Here is a 25383-nt window from a genome sequence, read left to right on the forward strand (position 1 = left end):
AGTTAGTTCAAAATGCTGCAGCTAGAGTACTGACGGGGACTGGCAGGAGAGAGCATATCTCACCCGTGTTGGCCTCTCTTCATTGGCTTCCTGTTAATTCTAGAATAGAATTTAAAATTCTTCTTCTTACTTATAAGGTTTTGAATAATCAGGTCCCATCTTATCTTAGGGACCTCGTAGTACCATATTACCCCATTAGAGCGCTTCGCTCTCAGACTGCAGGCTTACTTGTAGTTCCTAGGGTTTGTAAGAGTAGAATGGGAGGCAGAGCCTTCAGCTTTCAGGCTCCTCTCCTGTGGAACCAGCTCCCAATTCAGATCAGGGAGACAGATACCCTCTCTACTTTTAAGATTAGGCTTAAAACGTTCCTTTTCGCTAAGGCTTATAGTTAGGGCTGGATCAGGTGACCCTGGACTATCCCTTGGTTATGCTGCTTTAGACGTAGACTGTGGGGGGGTTCCCATGATGCACTGTTTCTTTCTCTTTTTGCTCTGTATGCATCACTCCGCATTTGATCATTAGTGATCGATCTCTGCCCCCTTCCACAGCGTGTCTTTTTCCTGGTTCTTTCCCTCGGCCCCGGCCAGTCTCAGCGGAGGACTGCTCCTCCCTGGGCCTGGTTCTGCTGGAGGTTTCTTCCTGTTGGGGGGGAGTTTTTCCTTCCCACTGTGGCCAGGTGCTTGCTCACAGGGGGTCATTTTGACCGTTGGGGTTTTTCATAATTATTGTATGGCCTTGCCTTGCAGTGTAGAGCGCCTTGGGGCAACTGTTTGTTGTGATTTGGCGCTATATAAAAAAAAAGTTGATTGATTGATTGATTGATTGAACATGGTTTTACTCACCGGACAGTAAACACAGCATGGTCAGACCTGGCACTCTGATGGACGCCATCATGGCTGCTGCATCTGATCAAGGATGAGAGGTGAGAGATTACAAGTTCAAAGTTCATGTGTCTGATCAGTGAGAAAAAGCTTGTTTTATCAGAATTAAGTTCCCTTCATGACTCTCTGCAGCTCTTCCACTTTTCTACCTCCAACCCCAAACACTAAAAAAGGCCCTGAAAACTGGAAAACCATCAGCATCCATCTCTGTGATGTGCAGAGACATACAGACTATGGTTGACAGTGCCACCATGAGGAATCATCATTGTACAGCAGCCTTGTGTCTTCAGGAAGAAAATAATGTTTGTGAAGTCACTGGCTTCACCAGTGGGCGTGGCTTCTTGCAGAAAGCTTGACATGTAGCCACACCCAACTGTTTTATGTGAAATGGTAGGTTGCTCTGTCATGGTCCAAAGTACACCTCACACTTTACATTTTTATTGTTCCATCAAGTTCCTGTTTTGTTCTGAAAAATGTCTGACACGACACTGACCAGCTTGCTGAAGCCTGGAACACTTCACATCTGTCTGTGTCTTGGTGGCTTCCCTCACACCTCTCTGTCCTATGTGGACAAATTTACTGACGTATGAGAATGTCACGTTCTTTTTCTTGTATCCATCCCTCACCTACAGACGACTTCAGGGAACCAAAAGCGTCCTTTAGGGCCCCCTCACACACAGTGCGACTTTGGTCAATTTGCGCATAAAGTGCACAAGAAGCAGGAATCATGTGCAAAATGTGTAAAATCGTAGCTGCCTCCAACGTCTCGTACACCTGTTGCTACAACTATTTGAGCACACCAGCAGCTGAAAGATAGAGTGTGCACTGTGAGAGCCCATTGAACCGTCTCGCGGCAGGTGTCGGCCAAATTCCAGGTGACACACACGAACATCTAACACCGCTCACATTGCACTTAGAAAATGTGTGGCCAGTCGCACTCAACCATTACAAAAACAGTCAGCAGACGATCACTGTCATGCTGACAGTGAAATGTGGCTAAGTGCCCCACGACTGCGAAGTTGCTGAGTGCACATGCGATGTGCCAGAGTGTTGGCTTTGCCCACGTGTGCGTGTGTTTTGCGCGCTTGTGATCTGGTGTCCCGTCAAGATGAGGTGAGTCATACTACTGCGCATGCATGCGCACACCACTCTACCCCAGACTTGAAGATGTCACCCGTCAAGAAGAGGTGCCTCACGCAAGTGCATATGTGGAGATGATGTAACTCGCTCGACATGCAACTGTGCATGCGTATTTTTTGTTTTTTTTGTTCCTCTACCCAAGTTTTTTTTATTATTAATTGTATTCAGTGTATTTATAGCCTAGTAAGTAAAACATTTTCTGTATTTTATGTTAGGAGCATAAATGTATGTACGAGGGCAGTCCGTAAAGTATAGGTCCTTTTTATTTTTTTTAAAAACTATATGGATTTCATTCATATGTTTTTACGTCAGACATGCTTGAACCCTCGTGCGCATGCGTGAGTTTTTCCACGCCTGTCGGTGACGTCATTCGCCTGTGAGCACTCCTTGTGGGAGGAGTCGTCCAGCCCCTCGTCGGAATTCCTTTGTCTGAGAAGTTGCTGAGAGACTGGCGCTTTGTTTGATCAAAATGTTTTCTAAACCTGTGAGACACATCGAAGTGGACATGGTTCGAAAAATTAAGCTGGTTTTCAGTGAAAATTTTAACAGCTGATGAGAGATTTTGAGGTGATTCTGTCGCTTTAAGGACTTTTCACGGTGCGAGATGTCGTGCAGCGCTCTCAGGCAGCGTCATCAGCCTGTTTCAAGCTTAAAACCTCCACATTTCAGGCTCTATTGATCCAGGACGTCGTGAGAGAACAGAGACGTTTCAGAAGAAGTCGGTTTCAGCATTTTATCCGGATATTCCACTGTTAAAGGAGATTTTTTTAATGAAAGACGTGCGGACGGGTCTGCGAGTCGGGAAGCAGCCGACGCGGCGCGGCGGCACAGGAAAAACACCTCCGTGTTGATAACCATTTGTTAAAATCCAGTTGGCTTTTGATGGCTTTCAGTGGAGTGAGTATATGAGAAACTGTTTATCAGCTGGAGATGTTCCAACTTGTCCTTAAGGCTTCCAGCAGAGGTGTTTTTCCTGTGATGGAGCGTCGCGGCGGCTGCGAGCCGACGCTGCAATCCGCCCGCACGTCTTTCATTAAAAAAATCTCCTTTAACAGTGGAATATCCGGATAAAATGCTGAAACCGACTTCTTCTGAAACTTCTCTGTTCTCTCACGACGTCCTGGATCAACAGAGCATGAAATGTGGAGGTTTTAAGCTTGAAACAGGCTGATGACACTGCCTGAGAGCGCTGCACGACGTCTCGCACCGTGGGAAGTCCTTAAAGCGACAGAATCACCTCAAAATCTCTCATCAGCTGTTAAAATTTTCACTGAAAACCAGCTTAATTTTTCGAACCATGTCCACTTCGATGTGTCTCACAGGTTTAGAAAAAATTTTGATCAAACAAAGCGCCAGTCTCTCAGCAACTTCTCAGACAAAGGAATTCCGACGAGGGGCTGGACGACTCCTCCCACAAGGAGTGCTCACAGGCGAATGACGTCACCGACAGGCGTGGAAAAACTCACGCATGCGCACGAGGGTTCAAGCATGTCTGACGTAAAAACATATGAATGAAATCCATATAGTTTTTGAAAAAAATAAAAAGGACCTATACTTTACGGACAGACCTCGTATATGTATATTTTGCCTGTCGAAATAAGCTAACTCCAGGTTAAAAATACTTAGAGATTTATAGTGACTAGATTTTATACATTACTACGTTTGGATGAACAATTTATACATTTACTTGCCCATCAAAATAAGCGAACGTCGTCAAGTAATTTTTTCAGTGCACACATGCAGTTACGCAAGGAACCTCATCTCGATGACGCACCCCATCTCGACAGAACACTGGCCATGGGGAAGGCTTTATTTTTGTTTGCACATTTCCTTTTTTGTTGTTGCTGTGTTTGTATATTTTGCTTCATTTGTTGTGAGTTTTGACTCCTCAGTGGTTGTCATGACAACCCCAGAAGCACCTGACTTTTGTTAATGTGTTGACCTGCAATCAGCGCACCTGGGGCGTGGCACTTGATGGCCTATAAGAGACGCTGGAGTTTGGTAAGATGTGGAGCCATGTGGGGATGCAGCAGCGGCAGAGGAGAATCCTACCGTTTCCGTGAGTACAGGTCATGTGTTGTGTGGTGGTGCTCATGACGTCAGAGCCTTTGGCTGGAGGGGCAGTTTGCTGTTCGTTCGCTGGCCCTGGTGTGTGTGTGTGTGTGTCAGTCAGGTGTTTGGGAAGAGAGATGCTGGAGAGGAATTAATAGCTCGCACTGTCAGGGGAGGAGCCCTGCCTCGCATGTGAATGTTTGTAGCGGTGCTCGGAACAATGTAACAGCCATTGGCGTATGAAGTATGTCTGGTGTTGGTGACATTCTGCTGACTTTGCCTTTATGCTGACCAGCTTTGGGCCCCAACTGCTCTCCACACCTCACAGATGCAGCACACGTCCCGTGTTTTGATGGACACACACGTGTGTGTGCTTGTGTGGAAATACATAAAGACATATATCGCTTTTGCGATGGGAGGAGAAACGGACCATCAGTCTGTTTGGACACACAGCAGGCGATCTGAATGTCACATTTGACAGGACACGCATCTCGGGCCGTGAGGGCCATGAGCGGTGCGCCGTAGGACCAGGACAAGCCAACAGTGCGACAAATATGCCTCTTTCAGTCACGTATCAGCAGAAATACGGCGTAAGAAACACTGTTTGGTCAGTTATCACAGAGCTTTTTTTTCCTTTTTGAGAAAATACATTTATTTGCTTGTTGATTTTAGCCATTTCACGCTCCTGTTACAAGACAATGATTGTAGCACAGTGGTAAAGTTTCCATCTGGTAATCAGAGTGTGCGGGCTCGAATCCCATGAGTGACTTTTTTTATTTAACCAGGCTTATTTAACCACGGGGTTCTGTATTGTGTCCCCCTTTTATGTATTATTTATATCAACACAGTGATATTCAACTTATTGGACTTATGCAAGCATTTTTTAATATGAATGTGATGCATCTGTATTTTATTTATTTACTATTTATACTGGTTTCTGCGGGGGTGGTGGTCATGTTTAAACTGGTTTCTGTGGGGGTGGTGGCCAAGTGGTTAATGCGCTTGGTTTCAGTGCAGAAGGTACTGGGTTCAAATCCCACCCCTGCCACATTTCTCCATGTAATGTGGAGTCGTGTCAGGAAGGGCATCTGACGTAAAACTTTTGCCAATTCAACATGCTGATCCACCTTGGATTTGCTGTGGCAACCCCGAGTGCAAACAAGGGAGCAGCCAAAGGGGCTTACTTACTATTTATACTGGTTTCTGGTTTGTTTGTTTTTTTTTTTTAAACTTTTGGATTAAAGAACCTTTTTCCATAAAGAAAGCTTTTTTAACAGACTGTAATAAAGCAGCTGCACAGCACATTTTGCTGCTTAAAATGTACTGTGCTGAGATAACATTTGGTCCCAGTCTAAACAGAGTAAAATACACTCTGTTATAGAGTGAAATCAGCTCTACCGGTCTCGTCGACCGAATGGCCCCCCTAAAAATCGGTCCCCCTACCTCCACTGCGCATGTATCATTTATGACCACAGCAGCTTGTCTGAGTCTGACTCTCTGAGTCTGACTCTTTTCACCCAAAGTGATCAAATGGATTAATGTGATTAACCATCAGATGACAAAGTAAAACCTCTTAAATCATTCTAAAGTCAGTTTGAAGCAGAAACGAGGTGATAATGGGTAACGCCTTGAAATGACGATGTTCAGTGAACTCATCAGCTAACAGCTCGTGTAGACACAGTGCTCTTATTGCTTCCTCTGTCTTTTATGATGAAATAATGCTGAATTTATCATTATTTATCTCATTATTTATCTATAAATGACTGTTGTACAAAGGTTTCAGATATCTGTCACTGAGACAGATGATGACTGGAGGCAGTTTGAAGCAGAAACCAGGTGATAATCGGTGAACCGCGGTCACATGCACAGTGATGGCAGGGGGGACAGATTTTTACTGGGGACCGTTCGGTTGGCGACACCCTCTTGTCAATTCAATTGTTTCTACTGCAATAAGAGTTGATTTTACACTGTGTTGAGTTATTTGGACTGGGACCAAATGTTATCCCAGAAGAGTCAAATTTACTCTGCAAAATTTACTGTGTGGTCACATGACACATGGAAGCTCCGCCCCAGCCTGTTTAGCAGGAGGCTGAATGGGACCCTCCTCCTGGACTACGGTGGCCACAGATCCAGATTTAAGTTGGACAGTCCGGTTATAAAAAGGTCTGTCCTCCGTCCGGCGCCGCCTCGAGCTGGACGCTCATTTGTCCTTTTCAGATAATCACTATTTTTGTATTTCATCTAATTGTATATAATGACAAACTAAATAGGTCTAAATAAATCAATAAACAATAAATAACAAACAGGTTACATGCAGTTACACATCCCCTTTCTACCAGATTATTGGATGAAAACGGTGTCAAATAAACATCTGTTATTCTTTTGGTCAACAGATCCAACGGATCCAAATCAGCCATGTGGTTAACGTCAGGCGGTGCCAGGTGACGTGAACACACCCATTCCACCTGCAGCGGTAACAAACCACTGAAATACTGAAAGCAAAGACTTCATTGAATTCAATTAATTCATTTGAAAGCTTGACTCTTAGTCTTGTCCATCCAAATTGGAAGTCCCAAAAACCAGTTTTATTTGTTATTATCTATCGTCCACCTGGTCGTTACTGTGAGTTTCTCTGTGAATTTTCAGAACTTTTGTCTGACTCAGTGCTTAGCTCAGATAAGATAATTATAGTGGGTGATTTTAACATCCACACAGATGCTGAGAATGACAGCCTCAACACTGCATTTAATCTATTATTAGACTCAATTGGCTTTGCTCAAAATGTAAATGAGTCCACCCACCACTTTAATCATATCTTAGATCTTGTTCTGACTTATGGTATGGAAATTGAAGACTTAACAGTATTCCCTGAAAACTCCCTTCTGTCTGATCAGTTCTTAATAACATTTACATTTACTCTGATGGACTACCCAGCAGTGGTAACTAGTTAACCCCATTAACTAGTAATGACTTCATGACTTTCTTTGCTAATAAAATTTTAACTATTAGAGAAAAAATTACTCATAACCATCCCAAAGACGTATCGTTATCTTTGGCTGCTTTCAGTGATGCCGGTATTTGGTTAGACTCTTTCTCTCAGATTGTTCTGTCTGAGTTATTTTCATTAGTTACTTCATCCAAACCATCAACATGTCTATTAGACCCCATTCCTACCAGGCTGCTCAAGGAAGCCCTACCATTATTTAATGCTTCGATCTTAAATATGATCAATCTATCTTTGTTAGTTGGCTATGTACCACAGGCTTTTAAGGTGGCAGTAATTAAACCATTACTTAAAAAGCCATCACTTGACCCAGCTATCTTAGCTAATTATAGGCCAATCTCCAACCTTCCTTTTCTCTCAAAAATTCTTGAAAGGGTAGTTGTAAAACAGCTAACTGATCATCTGCAGAGGAATGGTCTATTTGAAGAGTTTCAGTCAGGTTTTAGAATTCATCATAGTACAGAAACAGCATTAGTCAAGGTTACAAATTATCTTCTTATGGCCTCAGACAGTGGACTCATCTCTGTGCTTGTTCTGTTAGACCTCAGTGCTGCTTTTGATACTGTTGACCATAAAATTTTATTACAGAGATTAGAGCATGCCATAGGTATTAAAGGCACTGCGCTGCGGTGGTTTGAATCATATTTATCTAATAGATTACAATTTGTTCATGTAAATGGGGAATCTTCTTCACAGACTAAGGTTAATTATGGAGTTCCACAAGGTTCTGTGCTAGGACCGATTTTATTCACTTTATACGTTTCCCTTAGGCAGTATTATTAGATGGCATTGCTTAAATTTTCATTGTTACGCAGATGATTCCCAGCTTTATCTATCCATGAAGCCAGAGGACACACACCAATTAGCTAAACTGCAGGATTGTCTTACAGACTTAAAGACATGGATGACCTCTAATTTCCTGCTTTTAAACTCAGATAAAACTGAAGTTATTGTACTTGGCCCCACAAATCTTAGAAACATGGTGTCTAACCAGATCCTTACTCTGGATGGCATTACCCTGACCTCTAGTAATACTGTGAGAAATCTTGGAGTCATTTTTGATCAGGATATGTCATTCAAAGCACATATTAAACAAATATGTAGGACTGCTTTCTTGCATTTACGCAATATCTCTAAAATTAGAAAGGTCTTGTCTCAGAGTGATGCTGAAAAACTAATTCATGCATTTATTTCCTCTAGGCTGGACTATTGTAATTCATTATTATCAGGTTGTCCTAAAAGTTCCCTGAAAAGCCTTCAGTTAATTCAAAATGCTGCAGCTAGAGTACTAACGGGGACTAGGAGAGAGCATATCTCACCCATATTGGCCTCTCTTCATTGGCTTCCTGTTAATTCTAGAATAGAATTTAAAATTCTTCTTCTTACTTATAAGGTTTTGAATAATCAGGTCCCATCTTATCTTAGGGACCTCATAGTACCATATCACCCCAATAGAGCGCTTCACTCTCAGACTGCAGGCTTACTTGTAGTTCCTAGGGTTTGTAAGAGTAGAATGGGAGGCAGAGCCTTCAGCTTTCAGGCTCCTCTCCTGTGGAACCAGCTCCCAATTCGGATCAGGAAGACAGACAACCTCTCTACTTTTAAGATTAGGCTTGAAACTTTCCTTTTTGCTAAAGCTTATAGTTAGGGCTGGATCAGGTGACCCTGAACCATCCCTTAGTTATGCTGCTATAGACTTAGACTGCTGGGGGGTTCCCATGATGCACTGAGTGTTTCTTTCTCTTTTTGCTCTGTATGCACCACTCTGCATTTAATCATTAGTGATTGATCTCTGCTCCCCTCCACAGCATGTCTTTTTCCTGACTCTCTCCCCTCAGCCCCAACCAGTCCCAGCAGAAGACGGCCCCTCCCTGAGCTTGGTTCTGCTGGAGGTTTCTTCCTGTTAAAAGGGAGTTTTTCCTTCCCACTGTCGCCAAGTGCTTGCTCACAGGGGGTCGTTTTGACCATTGGGGTTTTTACGTAATTATTGTATGGCCTTGCCTTACAATATAAAGCGCTTGGGGCAACTGTTTGTTGTGATTTAGCGCTATGTAAATAATATTGATTGATTGATTGATTCTCTGCTGCCATCTATCCAGCGAACGCTGAAGTACCGGAAGCAACTGAGCAGCTGTTTTCAGAGCCTTGGTGAGGAAGAATGGCCCAAGATTTTGTCGAAGTGTTTTGCAGAAGAACTGTACTGAAGTATCTGAGATGTTCTTCCTCAGTCACATTCTGAAGGTGATCTCAGGCTGCATTGAAGCACTTGAGGTCAAATCATTCAGCGTAACCTCTGTGGTTAAAGTGACCACTGAACTGAAAGGAAACTTGATCGGAGGCTGGAGGACAGTTTTTTGTTTTTTTTTTTGGCTTTGCTGTGAACAACAAACTTAAACAGCTAAGTCCTGATTTGGGAAAGAAACATGAGGCTGATTTCATTCTGTTCTGTGAAAGAGCAAAGAAATATGTGAGTGATAGTTATGACTTCTCTGAGAAGAGCAAAGTGTCAAAGATCAGCCTCACAAGTGTCTTCTGAAGAGCACAGTGATGCAGTCCAGGCCTGCAGACTAAACATGTTGATATGGATGGACTCTCTGAGATATTAGATTCTCAGCTCTTCATAAATGGAAGGTTGTCACAGTGAGGAGAGATATCTGAAGCTGTTTTCCAAAGCAGACGTCCCACATGTTAACCTGAGGAAGGTCAGCGTCTACATCTTCTCCATTCCGTCCAGTAACGCACATACAGAACGTGTAAATGGTAAATGGACTGCATTTATATAGGGCTTTTCCATCTGCATCAGAAGTTCAAAGTGCTTTACAATAATGCCTCACATTCACCCCGATGTCAGGCTGCTGCCATACAAGGTGCTCACTACACACCAGGAACAACTAGGGGATTAAAGACTTTGCCCAAGGGCCCTTAGTGATTTTCCAGTCAGGAAGGGATTTGAACCCATGATCTTCTGGACTCAAGCCCAACAGCTTAATCACTAGACCATCACCTCCCTTCACGTGTCTTCTCAATGATGACCTCAGCACGGAGAAATGAGGCAAATCGTCTGCATGTGGACAGTGTCGACGCAGAGCTGCAGATTTGTGTCAACTTCACAGGGCACATACATGGACCAAAAACTCTTGGAGGCAGCCAGGAAAGACCTAAAATATCCAAAACAGACATTTACCTCTTTGTTCAGTACACCAGAGTCAGCTTATGTTGCAGGTTTAATGTTATTTTCCAGTTTTTATCTGGATTGTGTTCAGTCTTGAAAAATGTGCTTCTTTTCGTTGTTATGGAAATGGACACCCTATCCTGGACGCGGTCCACAGTCTCTGTGGGGTTCCACACAAACACACACACTTTCACGCATCTGAAGGTTTTTCCAGTCTGAAAGGCCGATCTCTTCTGAACACAGGCCGCTCTCTTTCTGCAGGATTCTGGAATTTTTCTTCCAGAGGAAAATATGACTGAGGCCAGTGATCCAGTCAGAGCGGGTCCCTGTGGAGCCCGGGCACTCTGGAATGTCAGTCAACCACAGAGGAAGAGTAAGAAAACAAACAGGAAGGTATTTCCTGTGGGCGCAATGAAACGAGATGGAAGGAAAGAAAAACCTGTTCGACATAGACAGTGAAATATAAAAACAAATTAGAAACGCAAAAGGAAAAAAAACAACTGTTTACACCTTTACTGATTTCATGTTCTCAAGAAAACAACCAATCAGATAGCTGTGATGTCACTAACTCTCTGTGACATCATAACCAATTTTCTGTCTTTCACAGAGTCCTCAGTCCTGACAAATCCAACCAGGTGTGTGTGTGTGTGTGTGTGTACATGCACCACCAGGAGGATCGATGGCATTCATGATCAGTGATGCGGTTTGGATTCAGTTGTGAGCGCCCTCCTGTGGACAGTCTGCCATGACCGAATGACTGAATCTTTGACAAAGCTGATGAATGAATCGATGTGTTTGAATCTTCTCCATCATTCAGCTTCAGTCCACAGAGCAGCTCACCAGTTCAGGACCAGAGCCAGAGTTCTCCCAATGTTCCCTCAGTACTCATCAATACTCCTTCAGTACTCTATCAGTCAATATATAGTAAATGGACTGCATTTATATCGCGCTTTTCCATCTGCACCAGATGTTCAAAGTGCTTTACAATAATGCCTCACATTCACCCCAATGTCAGGCTGCTGCCATACAAGGTTCTCACTACACACAAGGAGCAACTAGGGGATTAAAGACCTTGCCCAAGGGCCCTTAGTGATTTTCCAGTCAGGCGGGGATTTGAACCGAGGATCCTTTAGTCTCAAGCCCAACACTTAACCCGAGACCCTCACCTCCCCTAGCAGTACTCAGTGCTCCTTCAGTACTCTATCAGTAGTACTCAGTGCTCCATCAGTACTCTATCAGTAGTACTCAGTGCGCCAACAGTACTCTATCAGTAGTACTCAGTGCTCCATCAGTACTCTATCAGTAGTACTCAGTGCTCCAATAATACTCTATCAGTAGTACTCAGTGCTCCATCAGTACTCTAGCAGTAGTACTCAGTGCTCCGTCAGTACTCTATCAGTAGTACTCAGTGCTCCTTCAGTACTCTATCAGTAGTACTCAGTGCTCCAACAATACTCTATCAGTAGTACTAAGTGCTCCATCAGTACTCTAGCAGTAGTACTCAGTGCTCCTTCAGTACTCTATCAGTAGTACTCAGTGCTCCTTCAGTACTCTATCAGTAGTACTCAGTGCTCCATCAGTACTCACAGCCTTTGCCACCTTGGACACTGTAGATCACAAGTTTGTCCTCGATTGCCTTGAACAGCGGACTGATATTACGGGGACAGCACTACTTTGGTTCTGCTCTGATCTGAAGCATAGGACATTTCTTTAGTCTATTAGTCAGTTTTACTCATCTTCTGCTGCTGTCTGCTATGGGGTCCCTCAGAGGTCCATCTTGGGTCCTCTTTTCCCTGTATATGCTCTCGTTAGGAGACATCATCAGAAAGTATAACATTTCTTTTCATTTTTATGCAGATGATTCACAGGGGTCTAGTGGTTAAGGTGTTGGGCTTGAGTCCAGAAGATCATGGGTTCAAATCCCTGCCTGACTGGAAAATCACTATGGCTCCCGGTGTGTAGTGAGTACCTTGTATGGCAGCAGCCTGTCATCAGGGTGAATGTGAGGCATAATTGTAAAGCACTTTGAACAGATGGAAAATGCGCATCTTCTCTTTATTACTGGTGGAAAGCGTGTGTGGTTAGTGCTTTTTTGTTTGTTTGTTTGTAAAAATTAGGCATTTTATGAATGTGGAGCAAGCGCTTCTTTTTTTTTTTTTTTTTGAACTGTAGGAAGACGGAGCGCACAGTCGTCAGAGTCTGAAACAGACAGTGAGGATTCAGGTCATGAAAGAGATGATCCCTCTTCTGTTCTGGAGGAGCAACCAAAGCAGGTGGATCCACCAATGTGCGCACGGAGATCTGAACAGAGGGTCGGAACTTGTGCTTCTGTTTCCAGATCCAGATCTCTGCTCAGACACACAGCAGAGACACGCCCCAACACTGACTGCTGGAACACAGAGGAGGATACAGACACTGGTCCAGTAGTAAGCAGATTCCAGCCTCGGAGAACACCAGGAGTCCAGGTTGTTACACTTTCCACCCAAAGTCCAAAAGACCTTTTTCTTTTGTTTTTATTTTTTTGCAACTTTTAGAACAATTTGCACAAACACCAATAAATTGCTGCAAAAAAAAAAAAAAAAAAAAAAAAAAAAAAGGCATTAGGGAAAAAAATACAACTGGACAGACATTGAAATGGAAGATCTGTACATATTTTTTTGGACATCTGATATACATGTCGTTGGTGTCACTGCCAAGTCGCCATGGACTACTGGAAACAAAGTCATATTTTGTCTTTGCCCTTTCCAGCGAAAGTAATGTCCAGAGACAGATTTAGATCGATATTCTGGAACAGCAGGTCATGACAAACTGTTTCGAGTCAGGCCTCTTTATGATGACATCCTCTGTGCCTGCCAGGCTTATTACCACCCGAGGAGGGAGCTGGCAGTAGATGAAAGGATGGTGGTGACAAAGGCAAAAACTGGAATGACTCAATATTTGAAGGAAAGCCAAGAAAATGGGGCATAAAACTTTTTGTGTTGGCTGTTTCAAGTATGGGCAGCACGGTGACTTAGTGGTTAGCACTGTTGCCTCACAGCAAGAAGGTCATGGGTTCAATTCCCACCTGTGGCCTTTCTGAGTGGACTTTGCATGTTCTCCCCGAGTTTGCATGGGTTTCCTCTGGGTGCTCCGGTTTCCTCCCCAGCCTAGTCTCACATTTTTTTTCATGCTCCCGCGACAAAATGAGTCAAATTTTCATGACGGGGATTTTTAAACTCACTATTCCTAACCCGACTCCTACCCCCGACCCTAACCTTAACCATAACTTAATCTTACTCTTTCCCCCACCCTAACCATAACCACCCCAACCACCCCCCCCCCCCCCCCCCCCCCCGGCACTGCACTTTTAATTTCGTACAGCCATCACGGAATAAATTACAATTAATTCGTGCTACCATGACGAAAATGAGGTGCTTTTTGTCACAATATCACGAATCGGTAGATTAATGTATATTTCGTGCTGCTGAAACACGACTTGCCGTGAGACCAGGTTGTCCTCCCACATCCACAAACATGCGGGTTAGGTGGATTTGAATCTTTAGATTGTCCGTAGGTGTGCGTTTGGGTGTGTCTGTGTTTGTTTGTCTGCTTGTGGCCCTGCGACAGACTGGCATCCCGTTCTGGGTGTACCCCACCTCATGCTCTATGACTGCTGGGATAGGCTCCAGCCCCCAGCGACCCTTAACTGGACTAGCAGTTGAAGATGTGTGTGTGTGTGTGTGTGTGTGTGTGTGTGTGTGTGTGTGTGTGTGTGTGTGTGTGTGTGTGTGTGTGTGTGTGTGTGTGTGTGTGTGTGTGTGTGTGTTTCAAGTAATGGCTACACACTCAAGATCACCAATTTACACTGGCAAGACTGAGCATGGGCTGCCGTACGATGTGGTCATGAATCTGATCTGTGGTACTGGGTACCACATTTATGTGGACAATTTTTACACAAGTCCCAAACTGTTCATGAACCTGGCTAACATGAAGTTTGGGGCAGGTGGCACATACAGGGAGAACAGATGAGGATGCCCCAGAGGGAGGGCAAATGCTCTCACAAAAAAAAAATCTGAAAGAGGATCTATAAGATGGATAAGAGAGGGGCCTCTGGTTTTTGTAAAGTGGATGGACACACGGGAGGTGTCTGTGTGCTCCACCATCCATTGTGTGTTTTTGGGCGAGACAGTGTGGAGAAGGGTGAAGGATGGACGCTGGACGGTGAGAGACATTCTCTGTCCTACCCCAGTGTTGGCTTATAATAAAATCATGGGTGCAGTTGACCAGCTCATCCAGTACTACTCCACCCATCGGAAAACTGCACGCTGGTACAGGACAGTGTTGCTGCACTTCCTTGACATTGCAGCCACAAATGCATTCATCTTGCATCGTGAGATCAGCAGTTTCAAGCAAGTGCAGCCCAGCTGGTGTGTCAACTGTGTGGCACAGACAAGACAGGTGTCCCACAGCACAGGAACCAGACCCACTTTCTTGTGCCAATTGTGACAGGCACAGATCCTCACCAAAAAGCCACAAAAAGCAGATTGAGGTGCTAACGGTGCCTTCAGGTGGACAACAAGAGGAGTAACTCACCGTGGAAGTGCCAGGCCTGCGATGTGCCCCCTGTGCTGTGTTGGACAGGATTTGTTTGTTTTTTTTTGAGTGGCACAAACAGTTTAGCATGTCCTGTACTACACTATACATATGTTTTTGAAATTTACCATTTATATTTACATTCTAAATCTTATTTTGACATCTGATTGTTTTCTAAATAGTTTAGCATTAGCATTTCCTGCACTATATTTGTACATGTTTTTGAAATTCTAAATCTTATTGTGAAATCTGACTGTTTTGTAAATAATTGTACAAAAAATGCCTGAAGCGTTTCCTGTGTTTATGTATTGTATTTATGTATGTATTGTATTTATCTTTGTTTTTTTGCTACATTGGTACATATGTTTTTGAAATTTACAATTTATATTTACATTTGAAGTTATGAAAATGGTTTCTTAAACAAGTTTGTGGTTTTCACAGTCAAAAAAAAAACAAATTTTTTTCTACTTGGATTTTATAGTAGAGAAGCTTGAATGTTCGACTGGACTGGGTTACTTGACGAGAGGGCGTTTCGCTTCTAATCACAGAAGCTTCCTCAGCTAAAATTCTTGCTCTGGTAGTTTGACTTCTGTCTTGACTCTTGTAGAGAAGAATAACAGAAGCCACAAAAGCTGGGGTTTTAAACCTAGCCACAGCCCTCCTACTGAGAGGCAGACTGCTATTGGCTAGTGACTAAACAATTGCTCTAATTAGCACCTATTGTGCTCTAGTTAGCACCCTCCCTCCTAACAATGGGACTGACGCCTCTCCTGACGATGTGAATGATGCATTACCATGAACAAAAGACTGGAACTGCTTTGACCTGAGTACCCCATTGTAAACAGGGGACAAAACGTGTCTCAGACCCCCTCCCCAGTTAAGGCTGGGTTTCAACTGTTTAACATACAATGCTTCCTTCACTCCCCTCTCAAACCATTTCTTTTCTCTTGCTAAGATTTTAACTTCCTTGTCTTCAAACGTGTGGTTGGTGTCTTTAAGGTTTAGATGAACTGCAGACTGAGGTTCACCGGCAGTGCTGGTGTAGCGTTTGTGCAACGGCTGCTAAGTCTCACCTATGTAGTGTTCGTTACAGTTTTCCTGACATTTGATAGAATACACTACATTGGTCTGTTTGTAACTAGGGATCCTGTCCTTAGAGTGAACTAATTTCTGTCTCAAGGTGTTAACAGTTTTAAAGTAAACTGGGATTTTGTGCTGTCTAAAAATCCTCTGTAGTTTTTCCCCTACTCCTGCTAAATAAATAACTCACTCTTCTTCTTGGCTTCTTGGGACTTCTGCACTTTATCCAGGGACCATCGTGGGTACCCACATATTGTGAGGGCTTTCCGGGCATGTTGTTGTTCTTTAGCCCTTCCCTCTGTAGTTGTGGGCACCTGTAGGGCTCTGTGTTGAAGTGTCCTGCTCACCCCGAGCTTGTGTTCAAGGGGGTGGTTTGAGCCAAAGAGCAGATATTGGTCAGTGTGAGTGGGTTTTATGTAAACCGCTATCTGGAGCTGCCTGTTCTCTCCAATCGTAACATCACAGTCCAAGAAGGCTAAATGGTTGTTTCTGGCATGCTCAAGTGTGAACTTGATATTGGAGTCCACCGAGTTGAAGTGCTCTGTAAAAGACTCCACTTCCTGTTGCTTGATTTCAACCCATGTGTCATCGACATATCTGAAATAGTGACTGGGAGAGATGCCCGTAAACAACGCCAAGGCTCTCTTCTCCACTAGCTCCATGTACAGATTGGCCACAATGGGGGATAACGGAGACCCCATCTCACAACCATGGATCTGCCTGTAGTAATTCCCCCTCAACAGGAAATATGTGGTGTTGAGACAGATCTCCAAGAGTTGGCAGATGTGGTCTGGTGTAAATCTGGTCCTTTCACATAGAAATGCATCCTCCAGTAGCCTCTGCCTCACAGTTGTGATGACCTCAGCAAAGGGGATGCAGGTGAACAACGATGTCACACTGAATGACACCATAGTTTCATCTGCCTCCAGCTGAAGGTCCTTGATCTTGTTCACAAAATCTTGTGTGTTCTCCACATGGTGGTCTCAGTTACCCACTAGAGGAGCCAAAATCTACTTGAGGTGCTTGGCCAAATTGTAAGTGATGCAAGTAACTAGTCTAGTAATGTCCTAGTTACTAGACTAGTAACTTCCTACTTTTAAATTCTGATAAGACTGAAGTTATGGTTCTTGGTCCAGCGAGGTATCGGCATCAAATTGATCAGTTAGCACTTAGCTTAGGTTCATGTGTTATACATCATATGGATAAAGTGAGGAACCTTGGAGTAATTTTTGATCCTACGTTGTACTTTGATCTCCACATTAGAGACATTGGGCCTCATGTATCAACGTTGCGTACGGCGATATTTGAGCGTATATGGGGTGTACGCCAAAACGGCTGCGTTACTTGGCATTTATCAATGTGGTTGTTGGCGTACGCTGCGCTGAAAATATACACCAGGTCGAGAGGTGTTGTAAATTATACACCAAAATGAACCAGCGCTGGAATCCACATAAAAATGAAGATGATCAACATGATAAACAGTGCCATTATACAAATCAATGCATATGTTACATAAATAACACTTTCCTGATTATACTACATAATAATCAATACAAATCCCGCCTTTGCGGGACTGTTATGGAGCACGATTGGTGGCCACAGCGTTACTGCAAAGAAAGCGCTGTTCGCCTTTTTCTCCAGGCTTCGAGCCTGGAGCCAGAGCAGCGCTGAGCTTAATTTCATGTGGTGTGATCGTTTTAGACAATGAAATTGCTAATAACAACTGTAGTTTCTGTTATGTGGGCCGCTGAAGAGGAGGTACTGCTGGCCCACTACCACCAGAGGGCGCCCTGCTTGGAGTGCGGGCTCCAAGCACGAGAGGGCGCCAGACCCAGAGGAAGTGACAGCTGTCACTCATCACACCAGCTGTCACTCATCTTCACCACTACTTAAGCCGGACTGCAACTCCACCTCCCCGCCGAGAAATCGACTACCATAAAAAGGTAATTTCTCTGCTGACAGACACTTTGTGTGTTTAACCTGAACTTCTGTTACAGCCGTTTTCCTGGAGTGTTTCCTTGTCTGAGGGATTGGCGTTTGGTGTGACAGCGACGGCTTCGCCTCACATCCCAACCCAGATAAGTGGTTAAACCAGGAGCTGTGCGAGTGTGTGATTGGAGGTGGAGGAGCTCCCTCCTAACTGTGTATGGACTGTGAATTACTGAGTGTGCGAACTCACACTCATACATCTTATCTCTGCTTTCTGCCAGCAGTACCAGGGTCGACAGCCGAAGACAGAGGCCACCTGGAGACTCGGGACTTGGCGGCTCCGGTGTTCTTCAGACCGTTGGTGGTGGAAGCCGTGTGGGACGCGGCTTCTCTCTCGTCAGGGGTCTTCTATCTTCGAGCCTGCCCACACATCACCTGGTGTTTATTGACTGTGCAAATTTCTGTACATTCAGTTGTGTATTATCACAACATTAAATTGTTACTTTTTGGCTTACTCATTGTCCGTTCATTTGCGCCCCCTGTTGTGGGTCCGTGCTACGACACCTTCCCAACAGGATTTCTCGGCCATCGTCATGGATTCCGAGGGACGTCAACCCGAGCTTGAACGGCCAATGGAAGAGCCAGGAGTGCAGGCATCAGCAGGAGGCGTGTTGAGTGAGCTGCAGCAGATCTTAACCGCCTTCACGGCTCAGTTAGATTTAGTAAGCAGAATGTCCTCCTTAACCGGAGGATGGAGGCTCTCACCACCAGGGTGGAAGCGCGCGATCAGGGCACTGCTGCAGCCACTCCTCTGGCTGGTCCTGGGCCTGTATCAGACGTTCCACTGGTCGTTCAACGACCCCCCCCCCACCGTCCCCTGAAGCATACATAAGCCCTCCGGAACCGTACGGGGGCTGTGTTGAGACGTGCGCAGACTTCCTCATGCAGTGTTCGCTCGTCTTTTCACAGCGCCCTGTCATGTACGCGTCAGACGCCAGCCGGGTGGCTTATGTTATAAATCTGCTTCGAGGAGAGGCACGCGCCTGGGCTACGGCGCTTTGGGAGCAGAATTCACGGCTCCTAACGTCTTATACTGGGTTTGTACGGGAGTTCAAACAAGTGTTTGACCATCCCAACAGAGGCGAGACCGCTTCGAACGTGCTGCTGTCTATGAGACAGGGGCGCCGTAGCGCAGCCGAGTATGCAGTCGACTTCCGCAACGCGGCAGCGAGGTCCGGCTGGAATAACGTTGCGCTCCGCGCCGCCTTCGTAAATGGACTGTCCCCCGTCCTGAAGGAGCACCTACTGGCTAAGGAGGAACCGCGGAATTTTGACGGGCTTGTCAATTTAGTTATACGCTTAGACATCCATTTAAACGAGCATCGTCGGGAGCAGGCCGGGGGGCGTGACCGGGCACGAGCCGTCCCTCCCCCTTCCGGTTCCGAAAAGGTGACGTCGTCCCCACGCTTCACTGCCAGAGAGCTCCGTGTGGCTACAGCTCCCCCTGCTGAGGAGGCTATGGACACGAGCAGGGCCAAAGTGAAAACAAACATTAGACAAAGGAGGCTGGCCCGCGGGGAGTGTTTTATCTGGGGCTCTTGTGAGCACCGGCAGAAGGACTGCCCAAACGGTCAAAACTACAACGCCCGTCCTTAGAAACTGGGCTAAGGGTGGGCCATAACACGCACGCGGGGAAACCCCGCAAATCTGCACGAATCCCAGTAACAATCCTTTGTGGGGATTTAACCCTTCACGCCCCAGCACTGGTAGACACGGGGTCGGAAGGGAATCTGTTGGATAGGAGATGGGCAAAGGAAGTAGGGCTCCCCCTGGTGGCTCTGCCGGCACCATTGCAGGTGCGAGCACTAGATGGCACCCTGCTTCCATTAATCACACATCAGACACAACCAGTGAGTTTGGTTGTGTCTGGGAATCACAGGGAGGAGATCGTGTTCCATGTAACACCTTCTACCTCCCGAGTGATTTTGGGATTTCCATGGATGGTGAAGCACAATCCCCGGATAGATTGGCCATCCGGGGTTGTGACGCAGTGGAGCGAAACCTGCCACCGGGAGTGTTTAGGATCCTCGGTTCCTCCCGGCACGACGGCTAATGAGGAGGTCAAAGTCCCCCCCAATCTATCGGTGGTGCCAAAGGAGTACCATGATCTTGCTGACGTTTTCAGCAAAGATCTGGTGCTCACTCTTCCCCCGCACCGACCGTACGATTGTGCCATCGATTTGGTCCCAGGCGCTGAGTACCCGTCCAGTAGGTTGTACAACCTCTCACGTCCGGAACGCGAATCAATGGAGACCTACATCCGGGACTCCTTAGCTGCCGGGCTGATCCGGAACTCCACCTCTCCGATGGGTGCTGGTTTTTTTTTTGTGGGTAAAAAGGACGGCGGACTCCGTCCATGCATTGATTACAGAGGGCTGAACGAGATCACGGTTCGCAACCGATACCCGTTACCTCTGTTGGATTCAGTGTTCACGCCCCTGCATGGAGCCCAAATTTTCACGAAATTGGATCTTAGAAATGCGTACCACCTGGTTCGGATCCGGAAGGGAGACGAATGGAAGACGGCATTCAACACCCCGTTAGGTCACTTTGAGTACCTGGTCATGCCGTTCGGCCTCACTAACGCCCCCGCGACGTTCCAAGCTTTGGTAAATGACGTCTTGCGGGACTTCCTGCATCAGTTCATCTTCGTATATCTGGACGATATACTCATCTTCTCCCCGGACCCGGAGACCCATGTCCAGCATGGACATCAGGTCCTACAGCGGTTGTTGGAGAACCGGCTGTTTGTGAAGGGCGAGAAGTGCGAGTTCCACCGCACTTCTTTGTCCTTCCTGGGGTTCATCATCTCCTCCAACTCCGTCGCCCCTGATCCGGCCAAGGTTGAGGCGGTGAGAGATTGGCCCCAACCAACAAGCCGCAGGAAACTACAGCAGTTCCTCGGCTTTGCAAATTTCTACAGGAGGTTCATTAAAGGTTACAGTCAGGTAGTTAGCCCCCTGACTGCCCTGACCTCCACCAAGGTCCCCTTCGCCTGGTCGGATCGGTGCGAAGCCGCGTTCCAGGAGTTGAAACGCCGGTTCTCGACTGCACCAGTTCTGGTGCAGCCTGATCCTGATCGCCAGTACATAGTAGAAGTGGACGCCTCTGACTCAGGGATAGGAGCCGTGCTGTCCCAGAGCGTGGAGGCTGATAAAGTTCTCCATCCTTGTGCCTTTTTTTCCCGCAGGTTGACCCCAGCTGAACAGAACTATGACGTCGGCAATCGGGGGCTCCTCGTGGTGAAGGAGGCTCTTGAAGAGTGGAGACACCTGCTGGAGGGGGCATCGTTGCCCTTCACGGTTTTCACGGACCATCGGAACCTGGAGTACATCCAGACCGCCAAGCGGCTGAACCCCAGGCAAGCCCGCTGGTCTCTGTTCTTCGGGCGCTTTGACTTCCAGATCACGTACCGCCCCGGGACCAAGAACCAAAAATCAGATGCATTGTCCCGGGTGCACGAAGAAGAAGCCAAAGCGGGGCTGTCGAACCCCACCGAGACCATCATCCCCGAGTCCACTGTCGTGGCCACCCTCACCTGGAACGTGGAGAAGACCGTCCGGGAGGCCCTGACAAGGAGCCCGGACCGGGGACCGGCCCCAAGAACAGACTGTACGTCCCACCAGAGGCAAGAGATGCCGTATTGGACTTCTGTCACGGGTCCAAGCTGTCCTGTCATCCCGGAGTGCGTAGGACCGTGGCAGTAGTCCAGCAGCGCTTCTGGTGGGCATCCCTGGAAACCGACGTCCGGGACTACGTCCAGGCCTGTACCATCTGCGCCAGGGGCAAGGCAGACCATCGGAGGACTTCGGGTCTCCTCCAACCCCTGCCGGTGCCTCATCGCCCCTGGTCTCACATCGGCCTGTACTTCATCACGGGCTTCCCGCCGTCCCAGGGCAACACCGTAATTCTCACGATAGTGGACCGGTTCTCCAAGGCGGCCCACTTCGTGGCCCTCCCGAAGCTCCCGACGGCCCAGGAGATGGCAGACCTCCTGGTCCACCACGTCATGCGGCTGCATGGGATACCATCGGACATCGTTTCAGATCGTGGTCCCCAGTTCTCTTCGCAGGTGTGGAAGAGTTTCTGTAAGGAGCTGGGGGCCACTGTGAGTCTCTCGTCCAGGTACCACCCCCAGACAAACGGCCAGGCAGAGCGGGCCAACCAGGAGCTGGAGCAGACCCTTCGATGCGTCACCTCCGCGCACCCGGCGGCCTGGAGTCACCATCTGGCCTGGATCAAGTATGCCCATAATAGCCAAGTTTCGTCTGCTACTGGCCTCTCCCCTTTTGAGGCATGTTTGGGGTACCAGCCCCCATTGTTCCCGCTGGAGGAGGAAGAGGTCGGTGTGCCCTCGGTCCAGGCCCACCTCAGGAGGTGCCGCCAGGTGTGGCGGGCCGCCCGCTCTGCCCTGTTGAAGGCCCGGGCGAGGGCCAAGACCCATGCGGACCGCCGGCATTCCCCAGCCCCCACATACCAGCCCGGGCAGGAGGTGTGGCTCTCAACAAAGGACATCCCCCTCTGTGTGGACTCCCCCAAGTTGAAAGACAGATACATCGGACCATTCACAATCCTCAAAATCATCAACCCGGCCACAGTGAAGCTCCAACTCCCAGCTTCACTGCGGATCCACCCTGTATTCCACGTGTCCCGTATCAAGACACACCACACCTCGCCCCTCTGTGCACCTGGACCTACGCCGCCTCCTGCCCGGCTCATCGACGGGGAGCCTGCTTGGACATTCTGCAGGCTCCTGGACGTCCGTCGTAAGGGCCGGGGGTTCCAATATCTGGTGGACTGGGAGGGGTATGGACCTGAAGAACGCTCCTGGGTGAAGAGGAGCTTCATCCTGGAGGCGCCCGTTGAGGGGGGGGTCCTGTTATGTGGGCCGCTGAAGAGGAGGTACTGCTGGCCCACTACCACCAGAGGGCGCCCTGCTTGGAGTGCAGGCTCCAAGCACGAGAGGGCGCCAGACCCAGAGGAAGTGACAGCTGTCACTCATCACACCAGCTGTCACTCATCTTCACCACTACTTAAGCCGGACTGCAACTCCACCTCCCCGCCGAGAAATCGACTACCATAAAAAGGTAATTTCTCTGCTGACAGACACTTTGTGTGTTTAACCTGAACTTCTGTTACAGCCGTTTTCCTGGAGTGTTTCCTTGTCTGAGGGATTGCCGTTTGGTGTGACAGCGACAGCTTCGCCTCACATCCCAACCCAGATAAGTGGTTAAACCAGGAGCTGTGCGAGTGTGTGATTGGAGGTGGAGGAGCTCCCTCCTAACTGTGTATGGACTGTGAATTACTGAGTGTGCGAACTCACACTCATACATCTTATCTCTGCTTTCTGCCAGCAGTACCAGGGTCGACCGCTGAAGACAGAGGCCATCTGGGGACTCGGGACTTGGCGGCTCCGGTGTTCTTCAGACCGTTGGTGGTGGAAGCCGTGTGGGACGCGGCTTCGCTCTCGTCAGGGGTCTTCTATCTTCGAGCCTGCCCACACGTCACCTGGTGTTTATTGACTGTGCAAATTTCTGTACATTTAGTTGTGTATTATCACAACATTAAATTGTTACTTTTTAGCTTACTCATTGTCCGTTCATTTGCACCCCCTGTTGTGGGTCCGTGCTACGACACCTTCCCAACAGTTTCGTCATTCCCTTAATTCGCCCGTGCTGCAATCAGGTTTTGTCATCTCCATTTGGTTGTCACAATAAAATAAATACAGAAATACATTTAAAAAATAAAGATATCTGACAGATTAGGCATGTCTTATTAATTGAGCGAGCAAATATCCACATGTCAAGAATTATTGAAGTGAAAAGAGAATACAGTGGTCCCTCGCTATAACGCGGTTCACCTGTTGTGGCCTTGGAGTCTCGCGGAGTATTTAGTCCAATTTTGCATGCCTTTTTTTTTTACAGTGTTCTGTGTTCTGCGTATCTGTTTATAAGAATCTTGTTGCGCAGAAGAGAAAAGAGCACCAACAACTACTCATAACTGTGTTTGTCACTCGGAAACACACACCTGCTACAGCGAGATGTGAGTGGGAAAAGGCGCAGCGCCAGGACGCAGAGGCCTGATCTGTGACATACTGGTGAGTCACTATTAATAATTTCTTAATTGTCCGACCTCGTTCGTTGATTGTTAAAATTAATTCGTTAGTTCTAAATCAATCAATCAATCAATAAATCAATTTTATTTATATAGCGCCAAATCACAACAAACAGTTGCCCCAAGGTGCTTTATATTGTAAGGCAAGGCCATACAATAATTACGTAAAAACCCCAATGGTCAAAACGACCCCCTGTGAGCAAGCACTTGGCTACAGTGGGAAGGAAAAACTCCCTTTTAACAGGAAGAAACCTCCAGCAGAACCAGGCTCAGGGAGGGGCAGTCTTCTGCTGGGACTGGTTGGGGTTGAGGGAGAGAACCAGGAAAAAGACATGCTGTGGAGGGGAGCAGAGATCAATCACTAATGATTAAATGCAGAGTGGTGCATACAGAGCAAAAAGAGAAAGAAACACTCAGTGCATCATGGGAACCCCCCAGCAGTCTAAGTCTATAGCAGCATAACTAAGGGATGGTTCAGGGTCACCTGATCCAGCCCTAACTATAAGCTTTGGCAAAAAGGAAAGTTTTAAGCCTAATCTTAAAAGTAGAGAGGGTGTCTGTCTCCCTGATCCGAATTGGGAGCTGGTTCCACAGGAGAGGAGCCTGAAAGCTGAAGGCTCTGCCTCCCATTCTACTCTTACAAACCCTAGGAACTACAAGTAAGCCTGCAGTCTGACAGCGAAGTGCTCTATTGGGGTGATATGGTACTATGAGGTCCCTAAGATAAGATGGGACCTGATTATTCAAAACCTTATAAGTAAGAAGAAGAATTTTAAATTCTATTCTAGAATTAACAGGAAGCCAATGAAGAGAGGCCAATATGGGTGAGATATGCTCTCTCCTTCTAGTCCCCGTCAGTACTCTAGCTGCAGCATTTTGAATTAACTGAAGGCTTTTCAGGGAACTTTTAGGACAACCTGATAATAATGAATTACAATAGTCCAGCCTAGAGGAAATAAATGCATGAATTAGTTTTTCAGCATCACTCTGAGACAAGACCTTTCTAATTTTAGAGATATTGCGTAAATGCAAAAAAGCAGTCCTACATATTTGTTTAATATGCGCTTTGAATGACATATCCTGATCAAAAATGACTCCAAGATTTCTCACAGTATTACTAGAGGTCAGGGTAATGCCATCCAGAGTAAGGATCTGGTTAGACACCATGTTTCTAAGATTTGTGGGGCCAAGTACAATAACTTCAGTTTTATCTGAGTTTAAAAGCAGGAAATTAGAGGTCATCCATGTCCTTATGTCTGTAAGACAATCCTGCAGTTTAGCTAATTGGTGTGTGTCCTCTGGCTTCATGGATAGATAAAGCTGGGTATCATCTGCGTAACAATGAAAATTTAAGCAATGCCGTCTAATAATACTGCCTA

At 46.6% G+C, this 25383-nt stretch overlaps 1 protein-coding gene across 1 annotated transcript in view; it reads right to left on the bottom strand.

The window, feature by feature from the left end:
• Positions 1 to 25383, bottom strand: part of LOC117517273 (platelet-derived growth factor receptor beta-like) — a 153734-nt gene that overhangs the window by 110133 nt on the left and 18218 nt on the right. The window contains exon 2 of the mRNA XM_034178225.1: positions 843 to 905. Within this exon, the coding sequence (XP_034034116.1) occupies positions 843 to 894 (52 nt within the window). The 5' untranslated portion in view covers positions 895 to 905. The remainder of the gene's footprint in view (positions 1 to 842; positions 906 to 25383) is intronic.

Source organism: Thalassophryne amazonica, chromosome 9 (assembly GCF_902500255.1).
Source record: "Thalassophryne amazonica chromosome 9, fThaAma1.1, whole genome shotgun sequence".
NCBI classification, from domain to species: Eukaryota; Metazoa; Chordata; class Actinopteri; order Batrachoidiformes; family Batrachoididae; genus Thalassophryne; species Thalassophryne amazonica.